At 41.6% G+C, this 26223-nt stretch overlaps 1 protein-coding gene and 1 long non-coding RNA gene across 2 annotated transcripts in view; one reads left to right on the top strand and one right to left on the bottom strand.

The window, feature by feature from the left end:
- Positions 1-26223, bottom strand: part of LOC122173555 (uncharacterized) — a 124854-nt gene that overhangs the window by 60980 nt on the left and 37651 nt on the right. The window lies entirely within an intron of this gene.
- KBTBD11 (kelch repeat and BTB domain containing 11) lies at positions 595-25383 on the top strand. Its single transcript, XM_005289692.4, has 2 exons — positions 595-1406; positions 17429-25383. Exon 2 carries the CDS (start codon positions 18450-18452, stop codon positions 20427-20429), a length of 1980 nt encoding a protein of 659 aa, XP_005289749.1. The 5' UTR covers positions 595-1406; positions 17429-18449; the 3' UTR covers positions 20430-25383.

Raw genomic sequence — 26223 nt, forward strand, 5'->3', positions numbered from 1 at the left:
TGGAGGTGGAGTTATTAAGTCGGTGTGGTGGGCAAGTTACATCGGTGGGAGCTGCGTTTTAGTGTAGATGCTAACAGTTAGGTTGACTTAAGCTGCCTTTTGTCAACCTAACTCTGTAAGCGTAGACCAGAGCTAACTATTTTTGGATAAATGCAGTCCAAACTTAGTGGAAGCACAACTTGGCCATGAAGCAAGGTCACTCAACACTTCCATGATCAGCATCCTTGCACCAGAAGGAAACTGAGGATAATACGGAGTTTGATAAATGCATCCAAAGCCTACCATTGGGCCATGAGGGTGTCCAGCTGCTGCTGAGAAGCTACTGTGGCATTGCAGAGGCACTTTTCCAACCTGATCTAATTCTTAGCTCCCATTAAGGTTACATACCGAAAGAGCGGTCGACACTTGAATCATTCCACTCTGCAGCAACAGGTTAGTTTGTTTTCTGACCACTAATGAGAACAAATATGTGCAGGGCAGAGGTCACTTGTAACCATTAGATTTTAAATGTAAATTGGCCACAATGCCGGGGTTAGAGGCCACTGAAGATGAATGAGCCATGATTTAGCAGGAGGGACATTGGAAATGTAAGCAAAAGCCTCATCGCTCTCTAGGAAAGCAGACCTGCCCGGCGGGGCCGCTGAACAAAGGCGCATAAAGAAGATAAATATGCCGAAGCAGGGGGCTGCAGCGCGGGGCCCCGAGCGCCGCTCTTTGTGTGTGCACGGTGCGTGTAGGTGGGCTCACACAAAGGAACTCCCAGCCAAACCTCTGACCCTCCCGCGAAACGAGCGATCATGCCGGCTGGTGGCCGTTCAGCCATTTGCATGGCGCGCATCACACCCGGCGCTCCCGCCCCGCGCACACACTCCCGAACTCGGGCAGTGCCGCGCGCGCAGGAGCTCCAGCCGGGCGCAGCCGTGCAGATCCCCGCTGTGTGCACACGGGGACGGAGCGGCAGCGGTACCTAACCCACCGGCGCTGCCACAGAGCCGCTCCCCGCCCTGCCGGCGGCTAGCTCCAGAGCAAAGGAACCGCAGCAGAGAGCGGGCTGCCGTATATATTCCCCAGGCATTTGCAAATTCGATCCCCGCCCCCCGCAGCCGTGGCCGGAGCAGGACACCGCAGGGAGGGCGAAGGGATGCCTCCTGGCACGGCCTGGCACTCGGCTGGCCCGCGGCGTTGTCTGGCTCACTAAAGCGAGGAGAGGTGGAGGTGCGGTTGGGACTGACTCGCGCAGGGCCTCAGGAAGCGCCTTATCCCGCCGCTCAGGGCTGAAACTGACCAGATCCGCTGCGGCAGCTGGGTCCGGATCCAGGCAGGGCCCCCCCAAGGCACTGGACACGCGGAACCAACCCTCCCGAAGAGCTGAGGCGCTAACGTGACACTGTCCCCGCTGCCCAGAGGTAAGCGCTTGGCTAGCCCTGTGTTGCACAGCCCCACTATGCAAAGGTGTCCCGTTCCCAGTCCGTGGCAGCTGCCCCGTTCAGGTGTAGAGCCCAAGCGGTCCTTGCTGGCGAGTCAAACCTAATGGTTGTAATAAGGAATGAAAATGCATTCCCGTGGGGATGGGTTTGGCAGCTCCTGGGCCCTTTTTCTCTCCCCCCCTCCAGCGGATTTCTTGAGGCTGGATGGAGAACTTAATTCCCCACGAAATGTTAATGATGCACTTGCTCTAAGGATCTCAAGTAGGAGTAAATTGTTCACCCAGTGTGAATCAAAGCATGTTCTCTGTCTGCTGTGCAGGATCCTCGGAGACTTTTTATTACAAAAATCCATCACCATGCAACAGTTAATTAAGAAACAACCTTGTGAATTTGTTCCTAAATTTGTTTTTTTTAAAGCACCCGACAACAAGCTAAATGTGTTTATTAATGGAGATTTGGAACTCTTGTCAGTTTTAATCATGCTTTTCTCTTCTGTCAATCCTGATTAATCCAGTTCACTGCCTACCCTGTATAGTACGGCCGCAGCAGCACTGAGCATGCTCCCATATGGAGAGGCATATTTTCTTGTCTCTTCTCCTGCTCTCACCTAGTAAGCCACATTAAGATCCGTTCCCCGCACCTCCCACACACTCACTTTTCCTTTTTGCCTTTACTCCTGCTGACCTATTAGAAATCTGAATGACTCAGCACCTTTACAGTCATGTTTAAGCCTGTTAACAGCAGCATAATAGTAGATGCCATCATTCATTTTTATTGAACACTTGCCCAACCTACTCAAATCACATGAATGGTACAAGCCTTCAGTATGCATACACATATTACTTAACATCATGGCAGGTAACGGCTCAGGAAGAATTCTACAGAATTTAGTAGAGTTGAAACCAATCGGGTTTTATAAATCTTACTCTAAAAACCTATAGAACAGAACAAAAAGCAATACACTTTATTAAACTATAAATTAAATTAATATTAGGAGTTCTTAAAACTACAGAAAGGTTATGATTTTAACTTAATTCAGGAGGGCTTTTCCACAGTGGCATGCAAAGGCAATAATATAGATCAATGTGTATATCCTTTTCTCTGTCTCATCTGTCTACAAAGCTAAAGAACTCTTGCTATTTCACAAATTGACAATGTCCCAAAAGAAATAAGTGAAATATTTACTGTGAGTAACAAAATCTTCATTGGCATTTATTAAGACATATTTATTCCATGGTTTAGGTGGCCAGCATATCCCTCTTCCTGCCAGTAAAATTCTTCCAGTTCTTCCTTTGCCTTCTTTGGGGGGAGGGATAGCTCAGTGGTTTGAGCATTGGCCTGCTAAACCCAGGGTTGTGAGTTCAATCCTTGAGGGGGCCACTTGGGGATCTGGGGCAAAATCAGTACTTGGTCCTGCTAGTCAAGGCAGGGGGCTGGACTCAATGACCTTTCAAGGTCCCTTCCAGTTCTAGGAGATAGGATATCTCCATTAATTTATTTATTTATTTATTTATTTGTGCCCCTCAGATAGCATTTATTCATTCTTTAATTAGGAAATCCTAATGCATGTCAATGGGGCCCTCCAGCTATCCAATACTAATGGTGTCCTATGATAGGAAACCCTCATAAGACCAAGGGTATTGGGACCCCATCTTGCCAGCCCTTTCTGATGTAAGTAAATGTTCCTGCTGTGAATAGTGCCACTGAAGGCAATGATTATACTCATGAGTTAATGGGTATGGTTGGTGGAACTGGGTCTTGGCATTGTGAAAAGATGGGTTCCTTTAACAAATGCTTTTCTTCTGCAAGTGTATTATTCACATGACTTTTCCATATAAAAACAACAACAAAAACCAAACAAAAAATAGCCATTTTTTTCTACAACCCAAAACCCTTTAAGCTTTTAATGTAGATAGATTTAAAACTTGCATAAACATTAGGTCACAAGTATTTGGCAGGCATATTTAATGAAAGCCATAAACAATCCCTATAATAAAGTAAGATTATAGTGTTTAGAACTGTCCTAGGTTTACAGAGAAAGGGATCCAGTTAAAGTAGAGAGCCCAAATCCATGAAAGCTGCTGAGCATGCTCAGTGTAGTATCTAACATTTTGGTCCTGTTGCATTCAGAAAGAAGGTGGGTGAGGTAATCTTTTGTTGGGCCAACTTCTGTTGGTGAGAGAGACAAGAGTTCAGGCTTACACAGAGCTCTTCTTCAGGTCTGGGAAAGGTACTTAGAGCATCACAGCTAAATACAAGGGGGGACAGATTGTTTAGCATAAGGAGTTAACACATAAGAGACCTTTCAAGGTGAACTGGGCAGTTAACACCTCTGCAGTCACAGGACAAAGGAGGATTAGTGGGTTATAGATCATTGTAATGAGTCTTAAATCCAGTGTCTTTATTGAGTCCATGATTTTTAGTGTCTAACAAAGTTATGAATTTAAGCTCCCAGGCTTGTCTTTTGCAATAGGGCATTTCATTAGTGGTAGCTGCCTCCTAAGAATTGGGGTAAGAGGCCAAGACTGGGGCCAATCCTACGCCCATAGAAGTCAGTAGATTTTTTTTTCATGTAGAGCACCATCAAGCTAATTTTTTTCTTATGATATTGAATCAGAAACTGATTCATGCTGTCATGTCATTTATGCCTATGGAGATTCTGCAGCAGTGCAATCAAGGAAGCTATTTCTTTGCAATGAACAGAAATGTATATACCTCGATCCATCAGCTAATTTTTCATTTTATTCAGTCTGATTAGCCATATTGGAACATTACAGTTCCTATGTCTTTTTTTTTTTATAGTACCATCAACAGCTATGTTTAGGGTTCCCTGCATCAATTTTTATCACCATTTGTTCTTGTCAGAGAACAAACATCCCTAATTCTCTTTTTTGAAAAATAATTATTTTCACAGTCCATGGTGCATTTTTTTCTGAGATCTGATAGTTAGAAACAGAAAATCAAAATGCCAGTTCAAAAATGACTTACGAACAGTATAATGACAAAACTAGCATTTAGCTTTGGCACAAGCAGAGCAACAGGTGTGGGGAAGAGGCTAACATTAGAAATGTAAATGCCGCTTTTCGTCACTTTAAGGTGCATGAAAAAAATGTGAAAATGTTTTTAATAACTTAAGTCAAAGAAAATTCGCAACATATAAGGCAACGTCTGCCCTTGCATAACTCCCATTAACATGTGCATATCTGAGAGCAGAATTTGGTTCTAGTGCTTAATTTAAAGAGACAATAGCAAGAGGCAAATTTTCACTTTTGGCCTAGTTGTGTCACATGTACATAAAATTCTCTCTCCTATATATGGGATTACAATTAAGCATTTTCGTACCTACCAGATGTCTCACTGTGACTGACCAATCCAAAATAGACTTTTTATGCCCCAATCCCACAAAGACATAAGCAAATGTGTAACTTTACACATGTAAGTAGTTCAGTCCTATTGAAATTAATAGGACTGTGCATGTGTGCAAAGTTATACATGTGTTTATCTTTGCAGGATTGGATCCTTAGTAATTTTTTTGTAGACGTAATGGATGATCCTGCAGTCCTTTCTCAGGCCTGACTCAGGAATGGTCCTTGGATATTATGGGTAGTTTTGCCTTTGTAAGGACTACAGGATGGGGCCAGTATAATATGGTAATAACCAAAGAATTATTGTAGAAAAGTGTTGTCCAAATATCTTGTACAACATACACATAACTTTATACATTATATATTCAAAATTATCATACCCTAATGATCACAGTTAAGTTTATAACATATATCTATTGCTCATCAGTACAAAGCACATAACCAATACTGCACAAACTGCAAAAAAAAAAAAAAAACTGCTATAGAGTTACAAATTTTGCCTCTGTGAGAAACAAAAGGACAGTCATGTGTTAGTTTTTTGGGTGTGACATTCCACAAGCTAGTAGTTTAGCCAAAGGGACAGCATCTGTCAAGCCTTTCACAAAGAAACATGCCACATACAGCAACTTCCCCTCATATATACACACATACTTTGTACAAGCAATTTCTATTCTGTTATGTTGACTCACGCATATGACACTCACAATTTGTTCCAGACCTACCAGAATGTTCACACTTTGGTCCAGTGGTTCTCAACCTTTACAGACTACTGTACCCCTTTTAGGTGTGATGTGTCTTGCATGCCCCAAATTTCACCTCACTTAAAAACAACTTGCTTACAAAATCAGACACAAAAATACAAGTGTGCCAGCACACTATTACTGAAAAATTGTGTACTTCCTCATTTTTACCATCTAATTATAATATAAATCAATTGGAATATAAATATTGTACTTAATTTCAGTATATAGTATATAGAACAATATAAAACAAGTCATTGTCTGTATTAAATTTTAGTTTGTGCCAACTTCGCTAGTGCTTTTTATGTAGCCTGTTGTAAAACTAGGCAAATATCTAGATGAGTTGATGTACCCCCTGGAAGACCTCTTTTTTCCCCAGGGGTATGTGTCCCCCTGGTTAAGAACCACTGCTTTAGTTCCACAGCCATACAGAATTCTTCACTAGGGTGTTATGGAAACTCACTAGATACACGAGTCATTTGGGATATTCTACCAAAGTCAGACTACCTCTCAGAGGGGACTGTCTAAAAGCCATAACTTCCTCTGCTTTAAGGAAGTGATAAGAGTGGGAAAGGGGAGTGACTGCTATGTACCCACAGTCTATGTATAATGTGTGTTGATATGTGTTTGGGTCCAAACCAGGGACAATTCCAGGGTAGCTCTGATTGACATTAAATCCCTTGAAAATATATTGAATACAAGATCGCCAAGATAATGAATCTTAACAACAACTAGCTCTTACATGGCACTTCATCAGTAGATGTCAAAGTGCTTTACAACAGAGGTCAGTGTCATTATCTCCATTTTTACAGCTGGAGAAACTGAGGCAGAAAGAGGGGCAGCCCAAGGTCACCAGGCAGGCCAGAGCCAGGAATAGAACCCATGTTTCCTGAGTCACTGTCTAGATAACCCCTGGACTAGATTTGACAGAAAGTTCATTTGCTCAGCTAGGAATCAAGAAAGATGGCCTGTCCACCACTAGATAAAGAGAAAATTTTTTCAGTTAGTTCATCCAGAAGTGAATTATGGAGTGAAATTCTATGGCCTGTGTCATGCAGGGATCAGATTAGATGATCACAATGGTCTCTTCTGACCTTTAATCCTGTATATTTATGAGTCTTCAGTGCTGACAATCTGGCCCCTTGCATGAAAATTGAGTGATTTTTTTTTTAATCAGGCAAGCAGTTAAATAGCAGTAAATCATAATCTAAACAGGGATTAAAATCATTTAAAAAGAAAAATAAGAGGCAGTATAGACAAAATACCCTTTTCTTGACTATCCATATTCAGCATATGGAATTCCCATTAAAGTCAGTGGGAATGATCCTCATCAAGGCCCAGCTCCTCAAAGGTATTTCTGCATCTAACTCTAGGTACCTAAATACCTTTGAGAAGCTGGGCCCAGGTACTCACAGGATCAGACCCTGTAAATATTAGGATTTTCATGGAAGACTCTGTTTTCCACCTCAGCCCGGCCTACGACTGCCTTCTTTGTATGTGGTAAACTTTCACTGTAATGCAAACAACATAGATTTCAATACAATGTTTATGATGTTTTTTCCCCACTCCTGCAGTTGTGTTGGCCAGATGGACTAGGCTCATATTTTGTTAAATCTCACTTATATAGTTGCTGTTGAATACAGTCCCATCTCCTGTTGAGAGCAGAGCTGACAGCCTGCAGGTTTCTCTGACACCATTGAATTTGGCCACCAAACTGCCTCTGGCTTCACCATGTGTTGCTGTTATGAGGTCAACAAATGTGATTTTTTCCCCCCCATCCTAGCCCAAGATGTGATGGGCCAGACCCTCAGCTGGTGTAAATCAGCATAACTCCACTGAAGTCAATGGAGTGATGCCAATTTACTACAGCTTTGGATCTGTCCCAGTGTCTTCAGAACACACTTCCTGCAGCTGGGGAGTGCAGTGGACAAGAACAATAAACTGTTAAGCTGCTCTGGCACTATTTTTTCTTAAAAGTTGCATACACATTAGGCACGTTGTTGTTTTTACCACCTGTGGGTTTGGCCAAAGGAAACTGAAGAGCATTTTGGAAAAGCACAATGCTGCAAAGTCAGCAGAAAGAAAAATCCAAACAAAGCAAATGACCCAATAGTGTCTTGAACATTAAAGAATTACAAAAATAACAGACCTCCCCCACCCCCAATCAGTAAGACACTTATATGGCTGTTGGCAATGTAATTGAAGTGCTATATCAGAAGCAAATTATTATTTTAATTTAGGTTTGTACATTAAGGAATTATATATATATATATATAGTATTTCCCATTTATGTCTTTTAAAAAATGTTGACTTTTCCTGTATATTTTTTGTTTGTTTAATACAGTGATACTCAGACCTCAGTGGTTCAAGAGCCAAATTAGTGATCAACATTATCCAAAAGAGCGACAATAGTATGAATTTATATATATAATTTTCACAGCAAAATTACTGACCAAGTATTATTATTTTATCAACTACAATTGGTTAATAACATAGTAAAAGCATACTGCTTGGTTAATAACTTAGACTGGTTAATAATTAAATAACATAGTGTTTTAATATTGTTTGCTGCAAAGAGCCACCAGAGACACATTAAAGAGCCGCTGGCAGCTCGCGATCCGTAGTCTGAGTATTACTGGTTTAGTACATATGTAACAAAATAAAGTGATGCCCTATGTTCATAAGGCAAGAAAAAATTGTACAGATTGTAGCATTTCATATTGGTAAATTTCCTTATTTTTATTGTTTATTATTGTTACTTATTGTTTGTATTGCAGTAGGACCCATAGGACTCAATTAGGATCAGAACACTATTGTGCTAGACACTGAACAAACACATAAGAAGTCATGATCTTTGGCCTAGATATGAGGCTCATAGTAGTGCAAAATGTACTACATGCTGGGAGACTATGTGTATTCCCATGCATAGAATACCTTCCCAAAACAAGATATTAAATACAGATCTAGAATTTCTAAAGCTCAGGATGACGAATAAACTCTGGGGTTCTGTTAGTCATAAGTTTTTTCTATACATTGTAATTAATTTTCCAAGTGTGAGATTTCTCCCTTAGGCCCAGATTCACCTCTGAACTAGAACTAAGGCTAACACAGGGATTGAGAGCAGTTGGCTTTGAGGGGCTAGTTAGGCACCCAATGCAATTAGGCCAGCTTAATTTGCACCCCTTTTGCAATGGCTCCTATAAATGCCCTAACCACTGCCCAATGTACCTATGACCCACCTCAGAATGTGTCCTGCACTAATGCCTCCTGTGGAGGTGAGTTAAGGCAACACACTGAAACAACTGAAGACAGTTGTAAGTTTTTCAAAGTTTTTCTTGTGCCTTATTAAGGGCACAAGAGCAACCTATCCCACTGCGTAGGAAAGATAGGAAGTATGGCAAGAGACCACCCTGGCTTAACCAGGAGATCTTCAATTATCTGAAACTCAAAAAAAAGTCCTACAAAAAGTGGAAACTACGTCCAATTACAAAGAATGAATATAAACAAATAACACAAGTATATAGGGACAAAATTAGAGAGGCCAAGGCACACAACGAGATCAAACTAGCTAAAGACATAAAGGGTAACAAGAAAACATTCTCCAAATCCATTAGACACAAGAGGAAAACCAAGGATAGGGTAGGCCCGTTACTCAATAAGGGGGAAAAACAATCACAGAAAATGACTTCTTTGTTTCGGTTTTCACCAAGAAGGTCGGTGGTGATTGGATGGCTAACATAGTGAATGCCAGTGAAAATTAGTTAGGATCAGCTGACTGAGGAGATATCTGAGCCATTAGCAATTATCTTTGAAAAGTCGTGGAAGACGGGAGACATTCCAGAAGACTGGAAAAGGGCAAATATAGTTCCAATCTGTAAAAAAGGAAATAAGGACAACCCGGGGAATTACAGACCAGTCAGCTTAACTTCTGTACCCGGAAAGATAATGGAGCAAATAATAAAGCAATCAGTTTGCAAACATCCAGAAGATAATAAGGTGATAAGTAACAGTCAGCATGGATTTGTCAAGAACAAATCATGTCAAACCAACCTGATAGCTTTCTTTGACAGGGTAACAAGCTTTGTGGATAGGGGGGAAGCGGTAGACGTGGTATATCTTGACTTTAGTAAAGCTTTTGATACTGTCTCGCATGACCTTCTCATAAACAAATATACAACCTAGATGGAGCTACTGTAAGGTGGATGCATAACTGCTTGGAAAACCATTCCCAGAGAGTAGTTATCAGTGGTTCACAGTCATGCTGGAAGGGCATAACGAGTGGGGTCCCACAGGGATCAGTTCTGGGTCTGGTTCTGTTCAATATCTTCATCAATGATTTAGATAATGGCATAGAGAGTACACTTATAAAGTTTGCGGATGATACCAAGCTGTGGGGGGTTGCAAGTGCTTAGGAGGATCGGATTATAATTCAAAATGATCTGGAGAAATTATCTGAGTAAATAGGATGAAATTCAATAAGGACAAATGCAAAATACTCCACTTAGGAAGGAATAATCAGTTGCACACGTACAAAATGGGAAATGGCTGCCTAGGCAGGAGTACTGTGGAAAGGGATCTGGGGGTCATAGTGGACCACAAGCTAAATATGAGTCAACAGTGTAACATTGTTGCAAAAAAAGTGAACATTATTCTGGGATGTATTGGTAGGACTGTTTTAAGCAAGACACGAGAAGTAATTCTTCTGCTCTACTCTGCCATGATTAGGCCTCAATAGGAGTATTGTGTCCAGTTCTGGGTGCCATATTTCAGGAAAGATGTGGACAAATTGGAGAAAGTCCAGAGAAGAGCAACAAAAATGATTAAAGGTTTAGAAAACATGATGTATGAGGGCAGATTGAAAAAATTGGGTTTGTTTAGACTGGAAAATAGAAGACTGAGAGGGGACATGATAACAGTTTTCAAGTACATAAAAGGTTGTTACAAGGGGGGAGGGAGAACATTTTTTTCTTAACTGCTGATGATAGGACAAGAAGCAACGGGCTTAAATTGCAGCAAGGGAGGTTTATGTTGGACATTAGGAAAAACTTCCTAACTGTTAGCTTGGTTAAGCACTGGAATAAATTGCTTAGGGAGGTTGTGGAATCTCCATCATTGGCAATTTTTAAGAGCAGGTTAGATAAACACCTGTCAGGAATGGTCTAGATCAGTGCCACTGGGAGCTGCGGGCGGCTGTGCCTGTGGATGGTCAACGTAAACAAACTATCTTGCGGCCTGCCAGCAGATTACCCTGACGGGCCGCAGGTTGCCCACCACTGGTCTAGATAATACTTAGTCCTGCCATGAGTGTAGGAGACTGGACTAGATGACCTCTCGAGGTCCGTTCCAGTTCTATGATTCTATGATTGCTGGTATAGCTGCTCTGGGACACCTGTAGTGAGCTTCCTTGAGAGGCTCATGTCCTCTTTGTGGCTCCTTTACCACCACAAAGGGCCACAGCCCAACTAATTCTCCCCTCTCTGTGCAGCGTTAATGCTGGGCACTTATTTATTTTTATTTATTCATTTATTTAAACAACAATAAAAAAATCCGCATATAAAAGATCTAGGTACCCTAAGAATTAGACTTATACCACTTAAAAAAAATCACTCATCAGGAAAAAAAAAAATCTTATACAGGTAACAAGTTAGCTCATTCATTAAATCAAAGAATAAAAAAAAACACTTTCACGCACCACCCCCATAGCCTACTCTTCAGTCTTCCCCAAAACTTTATTTACTGAATAAAGTTTTGTTTTTCCGTTTTCCATCTAAATCAGTACAACTTTCTTCAGAGCTAAAATTCTTGGAGGGGAAATATCTGTAGAAATCTGGAATTATTATGTAAACCTAATTAGAACCCACAGACTATTTTAACTGCAGCTAAGATAGCTTGGAAACCTTGTGTTTGAAAAATATTTATGTAAAAATAGCACAGAAGGAACCCATGATCTCAGAGAAGGAGACAGAAGATACAAGACTCTAGGTCTCTGTGATTTCTGTCCTGGTTTGGCATCCCTTATTTTGTGTGCCCAGAAATCAGAGCCAATCAGTGTCTCATTTAAAAAAAACAAGTTCCTTTTCTGAGTCCCAGAGTTTGGCTGGGAAGCTTATTGCTGTTTCACTATCCCCTTCTTCAAAAGCTTTTGTATTAGGAACAAAATCTTTCCTTTTAGCCTATGTTCCTGCTCTTAAGGCTGGGAAGCACCAGATTTTGTAGGTTTTCTGGAGGAATATCTTCTAGTTTCTTAGCACCTGCCCAGATTGCCTCTTTGTTACGCATTTCTGTGCCAGTAAATATCATAGTTCTTCCTGTGCTTTGTCAGAGTTCTTAGATTCTGCTCACCTTTTTAATCTGTACTCTTTCTATAGGTATGTCAAAGGCAAAATCTTGCCTTAAGAGTAACTATGGAGCACACTGCTCTAGATCACTGGCTTATCTGCTATATTAGGGTGTAGGGGGCCTACTTTTTCAAGAATGCAATACGGTTGGTTGCTCCTGCAGTCCTAGGAAGCACACCCAATCCCGGCTCTTACTTGATTTTCCAGAATCTCTATTAATTTTTTATTTTTTTGAAGGCTGCAAGAAATCTGCTGATTTGCTGGATTTCTCTTTCACACATTTTAGTGAAAAATTCTTCTCTTGCTGTATTGTGGTCTTAACTTTATCAAAATGGCTCTCTTGGACCTTGTCTATACTGTGAAATTTTACCCTGTTTGAACACATTTGCAAGCAATTGTGTTGGGCGTTAACACTGTTTAATAGACAGTGTTGTCTAGAACTTTATGTACTCAGTTTCATGTCAGCTGTGATTAAAACTCCTAAGTTGAATGTTCTATCACCGTTAACTGATATGTACACCGTAGACTGTTCTGATCTACATAGATTCATAGAGTTTAAGATCAGACGGAATCGCTAGCTCATTTAGTCTGATAGCACAGGCCATTACATTTCACCAAACTTCTTTGCCCTAGATCAGCCTGTCAAGCAGTCACTTTGCTCCTGGCTCACCCTTCTCTTAGATTAGAATTAGGTTCCTTCTCTCCAAAGAGTCCCTATATTGGTTATCCCCAATTTAACAGTCTCCTTAATTAAATATGAGAGACAGATTCTCGCCTCCAGTTCAGGACACTTCGGGTTGTTCAGGTGGCCCAAACTATCTAACTGAAAATTCCCCCAGCCTAGGACAGCATTCAGCTGGTGTAAAGCTGGCATAGCAAGATGTTATGCCAATCACTCACTGTTACCTATCCTGGCATTAAAGACATGTTGGGGTGGGTAGACAGCATGTACACTCTGCCAATTCTCTGTATTGTCCATTGCGGACCACAGCCAGCCAATGTAAAATAGAGCAGTTTAAGAAGCTGAAATGCTGCTCTAATTTATTCTGGGGTATGGGTTGAAGCTAATCCAGGTTGTGACTCAGAAAACTGTAACCAGCTCCCTGGCATAGAGTGGATCTTGATGTAGGAGATAATCTGATTCAAAGTTTATTGGCACAGCTCGAAAAGTAGAGAAAACAAAAGGTAATTGGAAACATTCATCTAGTTGAATGCTATGAAAGAACAGCTACATGGGTTCAACGCAAAGAAATATAACCTATAAAATGTTGTTAAAACATCTCTCTCTTAGAACAAGGCCTCTCCCTCTATCAAAAAACTGCCTCTTGCAGTCTAAGACTAGGTCTACACTACGGGGGAATAGGGTAGCTGAAGTTGCATATTTTAGGTCGACTTACCTGGCTGTGAGGACGGCGGCGAGTCGACCGCTGCCGCTCTCCCGTCGACTCCGCTTCCGCCTCTCGCTGCGGTGGATTTCCGGAGTCGACGGCAGAGCGATTGGGAATCGATTTTATCGCGTCTACACTAGACGCGATAAATCGATCCCTGATAGATCGATGTGCCCTTAGTGTTGCTTTAATCAAGCTATCTTATATCTGTTTGCTAGACTGATGGGTACACATCCAGGATGTCGCAAGTGTATCACTGCCAAGCATGTAGATGCAGCTCATGGTTGTTGGCAGTTACAGTGTCTATTAACATGCTGTCATTACATCACCCTAGGCCAAACCCAAGCTAATAAATACTGGCTTGAGTCCATTTAATATAATTCCTATATTAGAGGCCCCAGCCTACTACTCCTGTATCAGCCCATAGATACCAAAATACTTTAAACAGCTTTCTTCCTTTTCCAGCACCTATCCCACTTTAAAGCTTTGACCAAACTAATCGAAAAATGCTAAAAACACATTTGTTTTCTTTTAAAAGTTGACAAAATTATTAATTCAGCTGTCTTCTGTTATTTCCATAATTCTTGATGATTTTGTTGCAATGAAAAAACCCCTTCATCAGTTACAATTTGACATAAAAAGTTGGATGTCAAAGCCCTCCAGGGTAGATCGGCAGAGACTCTGGAGGTTTTTCGCCTTCCTCCACAGCATGAGGCAGGGGTCGCCAGCTGGAGGATTTTCTGCTACTTGAAGTCTCTAAACCACTGGATTTGGGGACTTCAACAGCAGAGTCAAGGGAAAGGGGTTGGGACGGCTTTGTGGCCTGCATCATGCGGGAGGTCAGACTAGATGATCATAATGGTCCCTTCTGACCTTAGAGTCTATGAGCTACATGCTGGAAGACAAGGATGGAATACAGTTTTACATTCCATCAGCCACTTTTCAGCTTTCTCTTGTTCTATGCGCGACCTATGATTTTGGGATCCCTCATGCTGGCTCAGAGAAAAGTTCCATCGCTTCTCTGAATTGTTTTCCAAATTTATCTTTGTGTGATTCCAATTTTGTTGTTAATTACAGCAGATTTCCACTGCAACAGCCTCATCAGCCTAATCTGCCAAGTCCCTCCTTTGTTATGTAAAATGTATGCTATGATTGACTAAATCCTCCTATATAATGCTCAGTACAAATTTCAGTATACTGATAATCATTTGATTAAAATAAATCTAGAGACAATTTTTTTGAAAGTTTCACCGAGTGTCATTGGGAAGCTGGGGCATCAATCCTTTCAATATGGTGACTGAAGATTTTTTTTTAAAACTCTCACAATGTTTGCTAGGACTGTGTTAGGTTAACCTTTCTTAACAAGGTTTCAATGGTGAGCTAAACATGTGTGAATATGTGAAGGGTCTTAGGGCTCATCTTTTTCATTCATTTTTTCATTTTTTAATTGTCTCAGCAAGTGACATTAGGCTTCTGTCATAATTTTCTCTGAATGGCATCTTCTTTACAACTTGGACACAATATTTGGTTGTTTTCTTTTCTGTAGAATGAGTTGTATTAAGCAGGAACACATTTTTCCATATGTACATGCTTGTAACCATTATCTGGTCACTTCTCAAATTCAACCCATAATCTTGCATCAAAGTCAATATTAATTCTTTTAGTTCTTCCTTTAACTTCCCCTCTCTTTCTGTACTTGCAACATCTACTAGTAGACCTGTGACTGTAAAGCTGTTTGAAGGAGTCTGTTGTGATGAATTTAAGCAGTAATAGTATGAGGAATCTGCTAATGGTCAATCTTTGACTGCTTTTTCCACGATGGCAGATGTAGGTCAAGAGGATAGGAAGCTAGGAGGAGTGGATCACAAAAGCAGGGAGTCTGGGCTCCTAAGCGGATTGTGATATTGAAGGCAATTGGTAGATATGCATCCGAAGAAGTGGGCTGTAGTCCACGAAAGCTTATGCTCTAATAAATTTGTTAGTCTCTAAGGTGCCACAAGTACTCCTGTTCTTCTTTTAATTGGTAGAGTGTGTACTGGGACCCAGCAAGGTGTTAAGGCCATTGCATCCTTAGCATCTCAGGAACCTACTATGCATGCCCAAGCCAATGTGCACAAGGTCTGGTGTCCCAGAGCCCTGCAGGGACCTATAAAGGGGCAGTATTGACAATGCATATCCAGGGCAAAATGCTCCACTCATTTGTTTAGAGCGTTCATTGTACTTCATTGACAATTACATTGTTAGCATAAAAAAAAAAATCTCAAAACCTTCTTACATTCAAGACTATGCTTTTCAGAGTTTTTTAACAGCATAATCTGTATGATCTTTGCCATTTTGGGGGCGTAACATGATTTAGCATCGTGGCTATGTTGGGATGGGTTAGAACGCAAAACAACTACCTAGTGAATTTAATATTGTGAAGAATGAAGAGTATATAGAAGCATGTTATCAAATGCCCTTCCCACAATGAATTACAAACGTGTAAACATATCTTAAATTTATTCACTGATGTCACTTCTCCAGTGTGGAGAAAACCTGAGGAGAAACAGCAGCAGCCCAAGTCCACTGGAGTCTGTTGCTGCTCCCCAGATTTCGCAATGGATGAAGAGGATCAGAGCAAATCTGCATTTGCACTCCCAGTTACAAAGATGTGTAATGGATCAGCTGCTGCTTAGGGAAGTGAAGGGAAGCATCTAGTGTGTTTCTGAGCAGACAGGGAAAAGAAAAGACCTGCTTCTTTCCAGTGGGATTTAGGGATCAGCAGAAGCAGGCCCTCTGTTTCTCCTCTTCTTTAATTAAAACTACAGAGAAGATGAGTTGCTTATATGAACTTCAGAAGGCAATAAAGTCCAGTCTACCTGGTTCAACTCTGGACTTTAAGAAATCTGCAAACTATGTTCATAAGATGGGTCAGTTCAGCTCCAGACTTCAAAATATCCATACTAGAAATGCAGAGATTCTGAAATCTGTAAATTCCATCAAAATGTACAAGTTACATTAAAACCTTGTGGAGTTCTCACAGGTTCAAATATTCATAGCAAATAATTCCAATATTAATCTCCCATCCTTCAAAGAAGCCTTCAATGGCAATACAAATCTTTGGTGAGGACAGAATAAAATGAATGCCCAGTCCTTCAAGCCCTTATAAACAGGATATTTTTTTATTAACACATATCACATTAAAATAAATGAGACTAGTCATGTAAACAAGGATTATCCATGCCAGCCTGGGTTTGCCAGCTGCAGCTTCACATTTGGAGTTTCTAGGCAAAGTGGTGTTTGAGTTATGACATTTTCAAGAAAGAAAATCAAAGTAAGTTAGGCTTGTCTAACATTAAAATAGTTTTCAAACTCATGTTTCCAAAATGCCTTGTTTGAGTTACCTCATATTTTACTAAATCCATAAATAAATAATCCTTACCGGCAGGAAACCATATGGAACATTTTGGGCAGAAATGAGTGTGTATGAGGAAAATAGAAAGTGGTCACATAGAAATTTATAATGAATAGATAGTTACAAACTATGGAGTCAGTACTGCAGCTCCCTATAATATGAAATTAAACACAGACAATTTATTGACAATATGATAATTATCAGTGATTGGAACTTAAACAAAACCTAGGAAAATCCTTTTTTAAAAATGTCCCAGTTAAGCTGTAACTAAAATTCTACATTTATGTAACAAAGATTTTAAAAAATCTCTTTGGTTGTGGTTTGGAAATCTAATCTAACTTTCAACCATGGCCCACAGACTTCCAGTTTCCCAGTGAAAACTTCATGTACTGACCTATGTACTGTGAACCTACCCATTTCTTATTCTTATGAGCAAGAAGCCTAAACCCGCCCAGGATGCTTCATGTATCCACATATGGGACTACACAGCAACCTACATCAGTCAGGGACACATTTGTCAGTTTACTTTTTGTTTGTTTGTTTTTTTCATAACTGTATCAAGCAGTTCTCTAGTACCTATTTTGCAACAATTGTGGTTTGCATTAACCTCATTTTAGTCAATTTCAGAATCAAATTTCAGGATGCACTATCCACCATTAAAGGAAACTCAATTATACTAGTACAAAACTCCTCTGGAATAAGCTCTAATAACAACCACAAACTGAAAATTATTTTGTTTTACACTGATCAACTTTTTTACATTTTCTTTTAAACAGGAACAAGAAATGCATTGGATCCCGTAAGAAACAGTGAACTGAAGAAACCTTCTTGAATCTCAAGGAGCCTATAATTTCCAAGGAAATCTTGACTGGTTTAAAAACTGTTCAGAACTGCAGTTGGTTTCTGCCTTTAAAATAGTTGCTTAAGATGAATAAATTATGGACCTAACTATATTTAAGACTCTAATCTTAAAGGATCACATTTCCTCAACACAGTCTATTGAACAAACAATACAAAAGGATGCCACCCAGCACAACAGCGTCACGGGTTGGGGCAATAATTGCAGAATGTAATCACATGTCAGCATGTTTAGTTGACCCTGTTGCTGCAATTTTCAGAGCAGAAAGTCCAAGGAAAATGTTTAGCTCCTCTTTGAGCTGAAATAAAACCGTGCAATTAGTCAGACTGATCTTCGGAGATGCATGTAGGCTGATATGAACATCCAGGTAAATTAAAACTGTTAAAACTGAATGATCTCTGACTTGTGAAAGAACACGTGTCACTTACTCTGAAGAAAAAAATAGGAAAAAGGCTCATAGAAAATTAAATTGCGCCAGGAAAAAAAAAATCAAACTCCCCCAAGGTACAGGAAGTGAGATTCTTTATTACTATACATTGATCTGTCAATGCCACTTAAGGAAAGTCTGAGCAATCAAGGTGTAGCAAACACAGTATTGTTACAGATATCTATACAATGTTGAAATTAGTCAAGTTCAAAAGTTCAGCAGTGACTGGCTGCAGGGACAGCTGCCACCACACCCCTTTCTGCTGTCAGCATGTGAGAGGAGTCCAGGCTTGGAAACAAGGCTGAAATTGACCATGTGCCAAGAAGGAGAGTTGAGCAAGAAAAACCCACAGTAACGTTCAACCTTAAACCACAAAGGAAAAAAAGGAAAAAGTGACGGGGGGAGAAGAGGAAGGCGAAGGGGTGGCTAACTGTGCTGCTGAGCTGAGAGAGAGAGTGTGTGTGTGTGGGGGTGGGACGGACATTAGCCAGGTCCAGCCTCTGCTAGAGCCATGGAAAACTCAGTCCTATCCTGTGTCCTTTATCCAGGTGATGGGAATATCAGTGAGGCAAAGACCTGTCCCAAAAGGCTCTGTGGAGAAGCGGAGCAGCAGCTAGGGCCCCCGGCAAAAGCTCTGGGGGAAGCAGAGCGCAGCAACGGCAGCCAGCAGCAGCCTGGCTCCATGGAAGGGAGCGCATCAGCAGGGGAAGAGGAGAGTGGGGGTGGGGAAAGCGCCACGCTCCCTTTGCAAGCCCCCTGCGGTTTCAGCTCCTCCTTGTGCTTCAGCTCGCCTGGGGCGGGGGACAAAGCCCCGCAGCAGGATCCCGGAGCAGCCTCCTCCTGCAGCAGGGTGGTGAAGAGCCAGTGGGAGATTAACAACACGGCGTCCGAGGAGGAGGGGGAGGCGGGAGGAACTGACATTGCCCCGCTGCCGCCTGGCACTTACTGTCCCCAGGCTGGAGCGCAGCCCAGCAGCCCGCAGCAGCCGGTCTCGGAGGAGCCGGACCTGGTGATCGAAGTGTCCGGCCGGCGGATCCGAGCCCACAAGTCGGTGCTGGCGGCCAAAAGCGACTATTTCCGCGCACGCTCGTCCCGGGACATCCTGCGGGTGAAGGGGGTTAGCTACGGGGCACTGCGCCTGCTCATTGACTACGTCTACACGGCCCGCATGGGCGAGGTGCGCCATGACAACCTGGCTGAGGTGGTGAGTGGCGCCCGCGTGCTGCAGATGCCTTGCGCCCTGCACTGCGCAGCTGAGGCCATGCGGGCCCAGCTGCGCCTCGACAACTGCTACCAACTGCTGTGCCTGGCCAAGAAGCAGCGGCTGGCGGAGCTGCGGGAGGCCACCTACCGCTTCATGAGCGACCACTACCTGCAGGTGCTGCGGGAGCCCGCCGTCTACGGGCGCCTGAGTGGCGCGGAGCGGGACCTTATCCTGCAGCGCCGCCTGGAGGCCGGCAAGCGGTGCCTGTTGGTGGCCGAGGTCAGCGATGCCTTCGAGAGGCTGAGCGCGGGCAGCAGGCCGCAGAGCCGGGAGAGCAGCCGGCCACAGAGCCCCTCCTCCGTGGTGTCGCTGGAGGAGAGCAGCTACCTGATCTACTGCTACCAGGAGGCGGCCAAGGAGTGGAGGGTGCTGACCCGCCTGCCTGAGGAGGCCAACGCCAAGGGCTGTGCCATGTGCGTCCTCTACAACTACCTCTTCTTGGCTGGGGGCATCGCGGCGGCACCGGGCGAGCAGCGAGCCCGCCTCTCCGACAAGGTCTTCTGCTACAACCCACTCACCGACACGTGGAGCCAGGTGCGGCCGCTGGGCCAGCCCCGCTCACAGCTCAAGCTGCTGGCCTTGGATGGCTACCTCTACGCTGTGGGGGGCGAATGCCTCTTCACCGTGGAGAGGTATGACCCCCGGGCCGACCGCTGGAGCCCGGTGGCACCACTGCCCAAGGGTGCCTTCGCCGTGGCGCATGAAGCCACCACCTGCAACGGGGAGATCTACGTGTCGGGCGGCTCCCTCTTCTACCGCCTGCTCAAGTACGACCCCCGGCGGGATGAGTGGCAGGAGTGCCCCTACAACAGTAGCCGCCGCCGCTCCGCTGACATGGTGGCCTTCAAGAGCTTCATCTACCGCTTCGACCTGAGCGGGAGCCGCGGCGAGCAGGGCCAGGCCGGCGGGGTCGAGGTCTTCCGCTACAACACCGTGGCCAAGCGCTGGAGCCAGTGCGCCTCCCTGAGGCCCAGCAGCGGCCCCCTGCAGCCCTTCCGCTGCGCCGCCCTGGGCAGCACCATCTACTGTGTCAACCGGGCCGGCACCCTACGCTTTAACCTGGCCCAGAACGGTGAGGTGGAGGCTGATGGGGGGCTGCCAGGCAGCTTCGATGCGGAGCTGCTCAAGGCCCCCTTCGAGGCCAAAGGTGTCCTCCTGCCCTTCGTGCTCACCCTGCCGGAGAAGCCAGACAAAGCTGGGGAGCCAGAGAGCCCCCTGGTGCTCTGAGTGGGCCTGGCGTGAGGGCAGCCAGATCAACTGCGGGAAGGGGCTGCGATTGGTTTCTGCATTGCGCCACCATCAGCTGGTCTGGGGCCCTTCCACCACTGCATGGCAAACATCTAGCCAGGGGCCTACTCCAGCTGGCAGGATTAGAGGGAGCTGGGCCTGCCCCTAGCTCAGCGGCCTGCCCGACAGCCACAGCCCCTGACTAGGGGCATCTTCAGAAGGTATGCATGAATTAGAGGGCTGGGGTGATCTAGGGCTGCTGCTGGTTATAACCACTCTAATCTTTACTTTGCTTCATGCGGGAAGAATTCACTCCTTGGCGCTGGTGAGCAGTCAAGCAAATTAAAGAAAAGCTGCTAAAATAGGATAATCTTTGGGATAATGTGGGCCAGTTCCCAATCTGGAGAAGACCTTTCCTCCTGGAGTTATATAAATCCCTGAAAACAGAAGCTTATAATGGAATATTTAATATTAGTGTTGCTCTTGTATATATACACAAGAGGGTCTGCTTCTTCTGCCATTCATTTTCTTTTCTCTTTTGGATATCAGTTGTGAATACTGCTGGCTACATAAAGGAATTCAGTTTACTTTAAACTCAACAGTGCATATGTTAGAAAAGTGTAAGGAGATCATCTGAATTGCATCCTTTCATTTTTGGTTCAATAGATTCTTTAAGGAAGACATGGCACTGTAGCCCCAAGGATCTGCAACCACAACGAATGATTTAACAGAGACCAGATTTAAAGTTTTTAAGCAACACAAATGCCTGCCACATGTTCATATTTGGAATACAGGGGAAAAGTCAATTTACCATAGCACAGCAGAATTGTGGCTGAAAGAAGTGACAATTTCTGTAAAAGACAATGCTTTACTTTTTTATCAGAAGTTTTAAATTCTAGTAAACAGGAAGCAAAGCTGTTCAGTTCATGGCAGATTGACATGACTGTGGATGCCACTGAGTTTTGGGGGAAACATTTTGTATTTCACTGCTCTTTAATTAACTGCAAATCAATGAAAATGAACCTAAACCAAATGTGAATTCTTTAAAACTGATTGCATTCAGTTTATATATTACATTTTATGTCCAGTAGCCTGTGGTAAGAGACTATTCCAGCATAGAACAAGGCTATCACAGGAGAACAAGAAAAACAAGAGTTTGCTACACAGGCTGATTATATGTATGTACTAGCATAATGTTGAGATTTCCCTATCTTTTAATTGAGAGACTGATTTATTTATTTGAGGTAAATGAGTGTTGTAATTAATAATTCACTTGTCAATTATAGTTCATACTGATACCATATACTTTTGTTTGGATTCTGAATCTTTTGAGAATAATTGTTTATGGAGCAGCATTTAGGGGGGAGAAAAATGATATAATGGGAAGTTGAAGCATACTTTTTATCATGTTATTCAGAAAAAAAATTGTAGACCTTCTGGACAGGCATGCTGTATTAAAAAGCGCACTTGCATTTATTTTATACATTTTATATGTAGACATCCAATAGAAGGATACAGCAAATCTGTTTAGCTTTACAGTAATTAATGAGAAACCATTTTCTTAAAATAGACCCAGTGTTTTTGCTGTTGTTAATTCAGCCTGGAATTGTCACTTGATTATGGAAAAGAATTGTTTATGAGTATTCAGTATTCTAGAAAGACATAGCAACTTCACATCAAAGAACTGCAGTAGAAGAATCCTTATGTTTTATTAAAATATCTTATTTTAGCAGGGTACTAACAGTAGAATTCTTATATCTCATTGCTAGTTCTAAAGAAAGGCAGCAGATTCTACCATGAGACATCATTTTGACAGATAGAAGACACAGAGTTTATCTTTATGGTTTATTTGATGTTTTATACAGTTGATCTGATTAGAATACTATTTAGAAACCAGTGGTGCAATCATGAAGCCTTTAGTCAAATTATCTCCCCAATGAAGTCACTGTAAGTGTTGCCTGAACAAGGACTTTATGACTGGACTATATACATGTTAGCCTAGTCAGCATGCTAGTTGGTTGAATGGGATTTAACACTGCAGTCAGAATTTATGTTGTGCATACAAGTGAAAGTTAGATATTGATCTTTTACTTGCCGATACACTTAACAGATTAGTTAATTCCTCAGCTGGACAAATACAATTTTGCATTTTTCTCCTAATTATATTATTGCCTTCTAAGTATAAGAAGAGTTGTGAGGCTAAAGAAAAAATGATTTGTGTGCATTAGAATTATTTTTCATATAATTGTAGCACAGGTAACGCTTACAGTTCAGAAACTGCAAACACTTCTGCACATGCTTAAAGCTAAGCAGTGTGCAAGTATTGCTGGATCAGAGCCTAAACCAATATAAGGACCAGATGCACATATTGAAATGTCAGTTTTATCTCATAGTACAATTATACAATTGTTTATGTATTTGAATACCTTATCTAGTACAGTATTTATACTACATTTCTAGTGAGGAAGCTAATCAGGTTTGTAATTTTTTTTCCCTTTGAATTTTAATTTGGTGGTATTTTATGAAAATGCTGCCTGATTAGTTTTGGGAAATCACTGTGACCTTAAATTTATAAAGATATTCCACAAACATCTAGCAAAGATTTGAAATGTACCTTTATGATAATTAAGATATTTGTTGCTGTCTATAACTAGAAAACATATTTGCAAATACACTTTACAACAAAGCCAACCAAAAATAAATAAACAAGATTAAATCAAAAGTGCTACAAACACCATGAAGACATTTTCACTATTTCATTCAGACTAGGAATGATAGTATTGGGCCAAAATGTGCTCTCACTATTTACCCTGTGAAAAACAATCTGGTTTTAATTAGTAGTCAGTCAAATAGAATTTTCTTTATACCCTAGTTGCATAATCACAGCCAGATGATTGATTTTTCTGGTAACGTAAAGACATTTCTAGCTGGTTTCCTATTTTCTACCCCATGTTTTCTAAGTAGGTCTCCTGTGACTTTTTCCCCATTATATCTTCAGTACTAAATTAAGTTATGAATGTACCAAGTGAAATGAAGATGCAAGCCTTACTAGCAAAGTTAGCAACAGACGGAGAGCCAAGCAATGACATGAGAAAGAACCTTAATTCCTGCAACACTGTTTATAAAACTCCTGTTTAAACCTTGAAACCAATTCAAAGGAATAATTGTCAAAAGAATATCCCTATTTGCTCAACACAAGAATTGCTAAACAATATGGGAATGATGGTAATCATAGCTGTTTAATGAATAAAACTGTTGTGCAGTAGCTAATGTGAATTCCATGCACAATGAAATCCCTTGTAAATAGCTGATAGAATTTCAACTGCTAAAAGAATAAATTATTCACACAAAAGCTGTACCTCTCCTATGCTGTTTGGTTAGGTATCAAAATGATTGCTCTCAGTACCTTTGGTTATCTATTGTTCATGAGTAGCTTATTGCTTTTCATGCTTTAACAGCATTGATTCCAGTGACTGCTCTGCAGATTCTTTCCATTTTGCAAGCACAGAGCTTAAACTCGGCATTGGGTTGATTTGCTTTGTGTCTCTATAGTGACACCTAGCATTTGTTACTTGAACAAACACCAGAAGTTCTATAGTGAGTTACTTTTTTCTTAGTTTGAGTTTTTCTCAATGACGTTGATTTTGGTACAGTTATAAAAGCATAAGAAAAGAGGAGAAACTCTTACTTATATCATAGCCTAATGGTACCATTAAAGTAACTGTAGTGAGTCATTTAATGAATCTGTCTGTAAGGGATAATATCCTGCCTTTGTTCTGTGCACTGAACTCGCAGTGGATTGAAAGGCCTTTTATGTGTGGTGTGATAGCAGAATGTAGACCTAAGTAATTTCTAAGAAAAGTTCCTTTTAATCTAAGGCTGGGCAGATCCTGCTGGAGGGTGGTGAAGCACTGGAATGGGTTACCTAGGGAGGTGGTGGAATCTCCATCCTTAGAGGTTTTTAAGGTCAGGCTTGACAAAGCCCTGGCTGGGATGATTTAGTTTGGGATTGGTCCTGCTTTGAGCAGGGGGTTGGACTAGATGACCTCCTGAGGTCCCTTCCAACTCTGATATTCTATGATTCTGTGAATACCCAAAGGTAGGAGACTAGGGTAGTATGTACACCTAGAGGGCCAGATTCTGCTCTCAGTTAAATCAGTGTAAATATGGAATAATTCCACTAATTTACACCAGTACAACTGATAACAGCATTTGGCCCACAAACTCTTTGAGTCAAATTCTGCTCTCAGAAATGTCCAATCCCACTGATGTCACACCATTCATTTTGGCCTAAGAAAAGTATTGTAGTAGGAGCCGCTGGAGTAAATTTACCAGAATTAGGAATCAGTATTCTATTTTGTATTTTAGAGGCTCGCTCAGTTTCACAAGTTACCAGCATTTATCCAGCAGATAGGAGAAAATGTGAATTTGTCTCCTGCTCTATTTATTTATTTTTAACTACCATATATTTAGCCAAAGCAAACAAAATAATGGTTGAGGGAGGATAATGGGGGAGCCAAAAGTAGTATTTTAGCCAGTGTGGAATACATGGCCAGTTGTCTTAAAATATTTTAGTAAACACATTTCCCTATTTATATTTTTTCCATAATTGGAGCACATTTCAAACAAATACAGTATTTTTCAGTGAGCTAGTTTATTGCAGCAACCTCATGCTTTGCTCTTAAACGTTAATGTTAGTGGTGAAGAAACCCTAGACAAATTTGTGAAACTATAAAATGACCACATTGATACTGTCATTTATCACAGACTAACTAATGCAAATGCTTCAGACACTGTGCACAATTCAGGTGAATTACATTTGTAACTGATGTATTTATTAACAGTTCAGTTTTAAATATCTAGGCAAAAATCACTGTAAAGCTTTTTATGTACTCTAATTTATGCTGTAATGGAATAAATACATGCAAAAGCTCCCCTTAGGGCTTTGCGGGTAGTCAGTGTCCTTTCTTTATTCTTTATTACATTTCTTTATTTTATATATAGTAATCTATATTGTTTACAATAAGTAAACAGCGTTGTGTACATTCTTAACATACAGCAGGAGATTGACGTTCTAAGTACAGTATAATTGGCACATACATTTTAATGGTATTCATGCTCATTACAAAAGTTTGAAAAAAATGCACTGTGCTTTGAAAACAGGTGCTAGTCCAGCTGAAAGAGCACATTTTCTTTTTGTAATGTGTTTGTACTACAAGGTTGAAATCCACTTTGTTATTAAAAAACCCAATTAATTGACTGCTGTGTAGGTGCAGGGGTGGTAGGGTGGGGAAGTTATATCACCCCCAAACCTGGAGACAAGTTGTGGGTGCTACAGCATGGTTAATTTCTACTTCCTGTTGCTTCTATAAAGAAGCTAAAATACATTAATTAACTGTATCTAAAGTTATAGTTAAGGTTGCCTGAGCATATTCTGATATTATTTAATATGTCAGATTCCTGATAGTTGGCAAATCTAAGGGAGGCATAGGGCCTGATTCTCCACTTACACCAGTTTATTGCCACTCCTTTGACTTCAATTGAGTTACTGCAGATTGGCACAAGTGTGAGCACCATCAAGCCCCTAGTTCAAATTTACTACTCTGTCTCCAGCTGCTGTTTTTCTTGTGAATAAGTTGGAGTCCAGTTCTTTTGAAGTTAAAACACAGACAGACTGAACGAGATCTGAGGGCCAAACTTGTAGGCAAAATTAGATGGATTCAAAGTTGGTGTAAATTTAACTCTTCCCCCTGCTACCCTAATGGGCAGACTATACCAATTTAGACCCTTACGT

Source organism: Chrysemys picta, chromosome 3, assembly GCF_011386835.1.
Source record: "Chrysemys picta bellii isolate R12L10 chromosome 3, ASM1138683v2, whole genome shotgun sequence".
Lineage (NCBI taxonomy): Eukaryota > Metazoa > Chordata > Testudines > Emydidae > Chrysemys > Chrysemys picta.

Bases quoted from the DNA above. Each gene is read 5' to 3' on its own strand.
- KBTBD11 (XM_005289692.4), top strand. From the start codon at position 18,450: ATGGAAAACTCAGTCCTATCCTGTGTCCTTTATCCAGGTGATGGGAAT.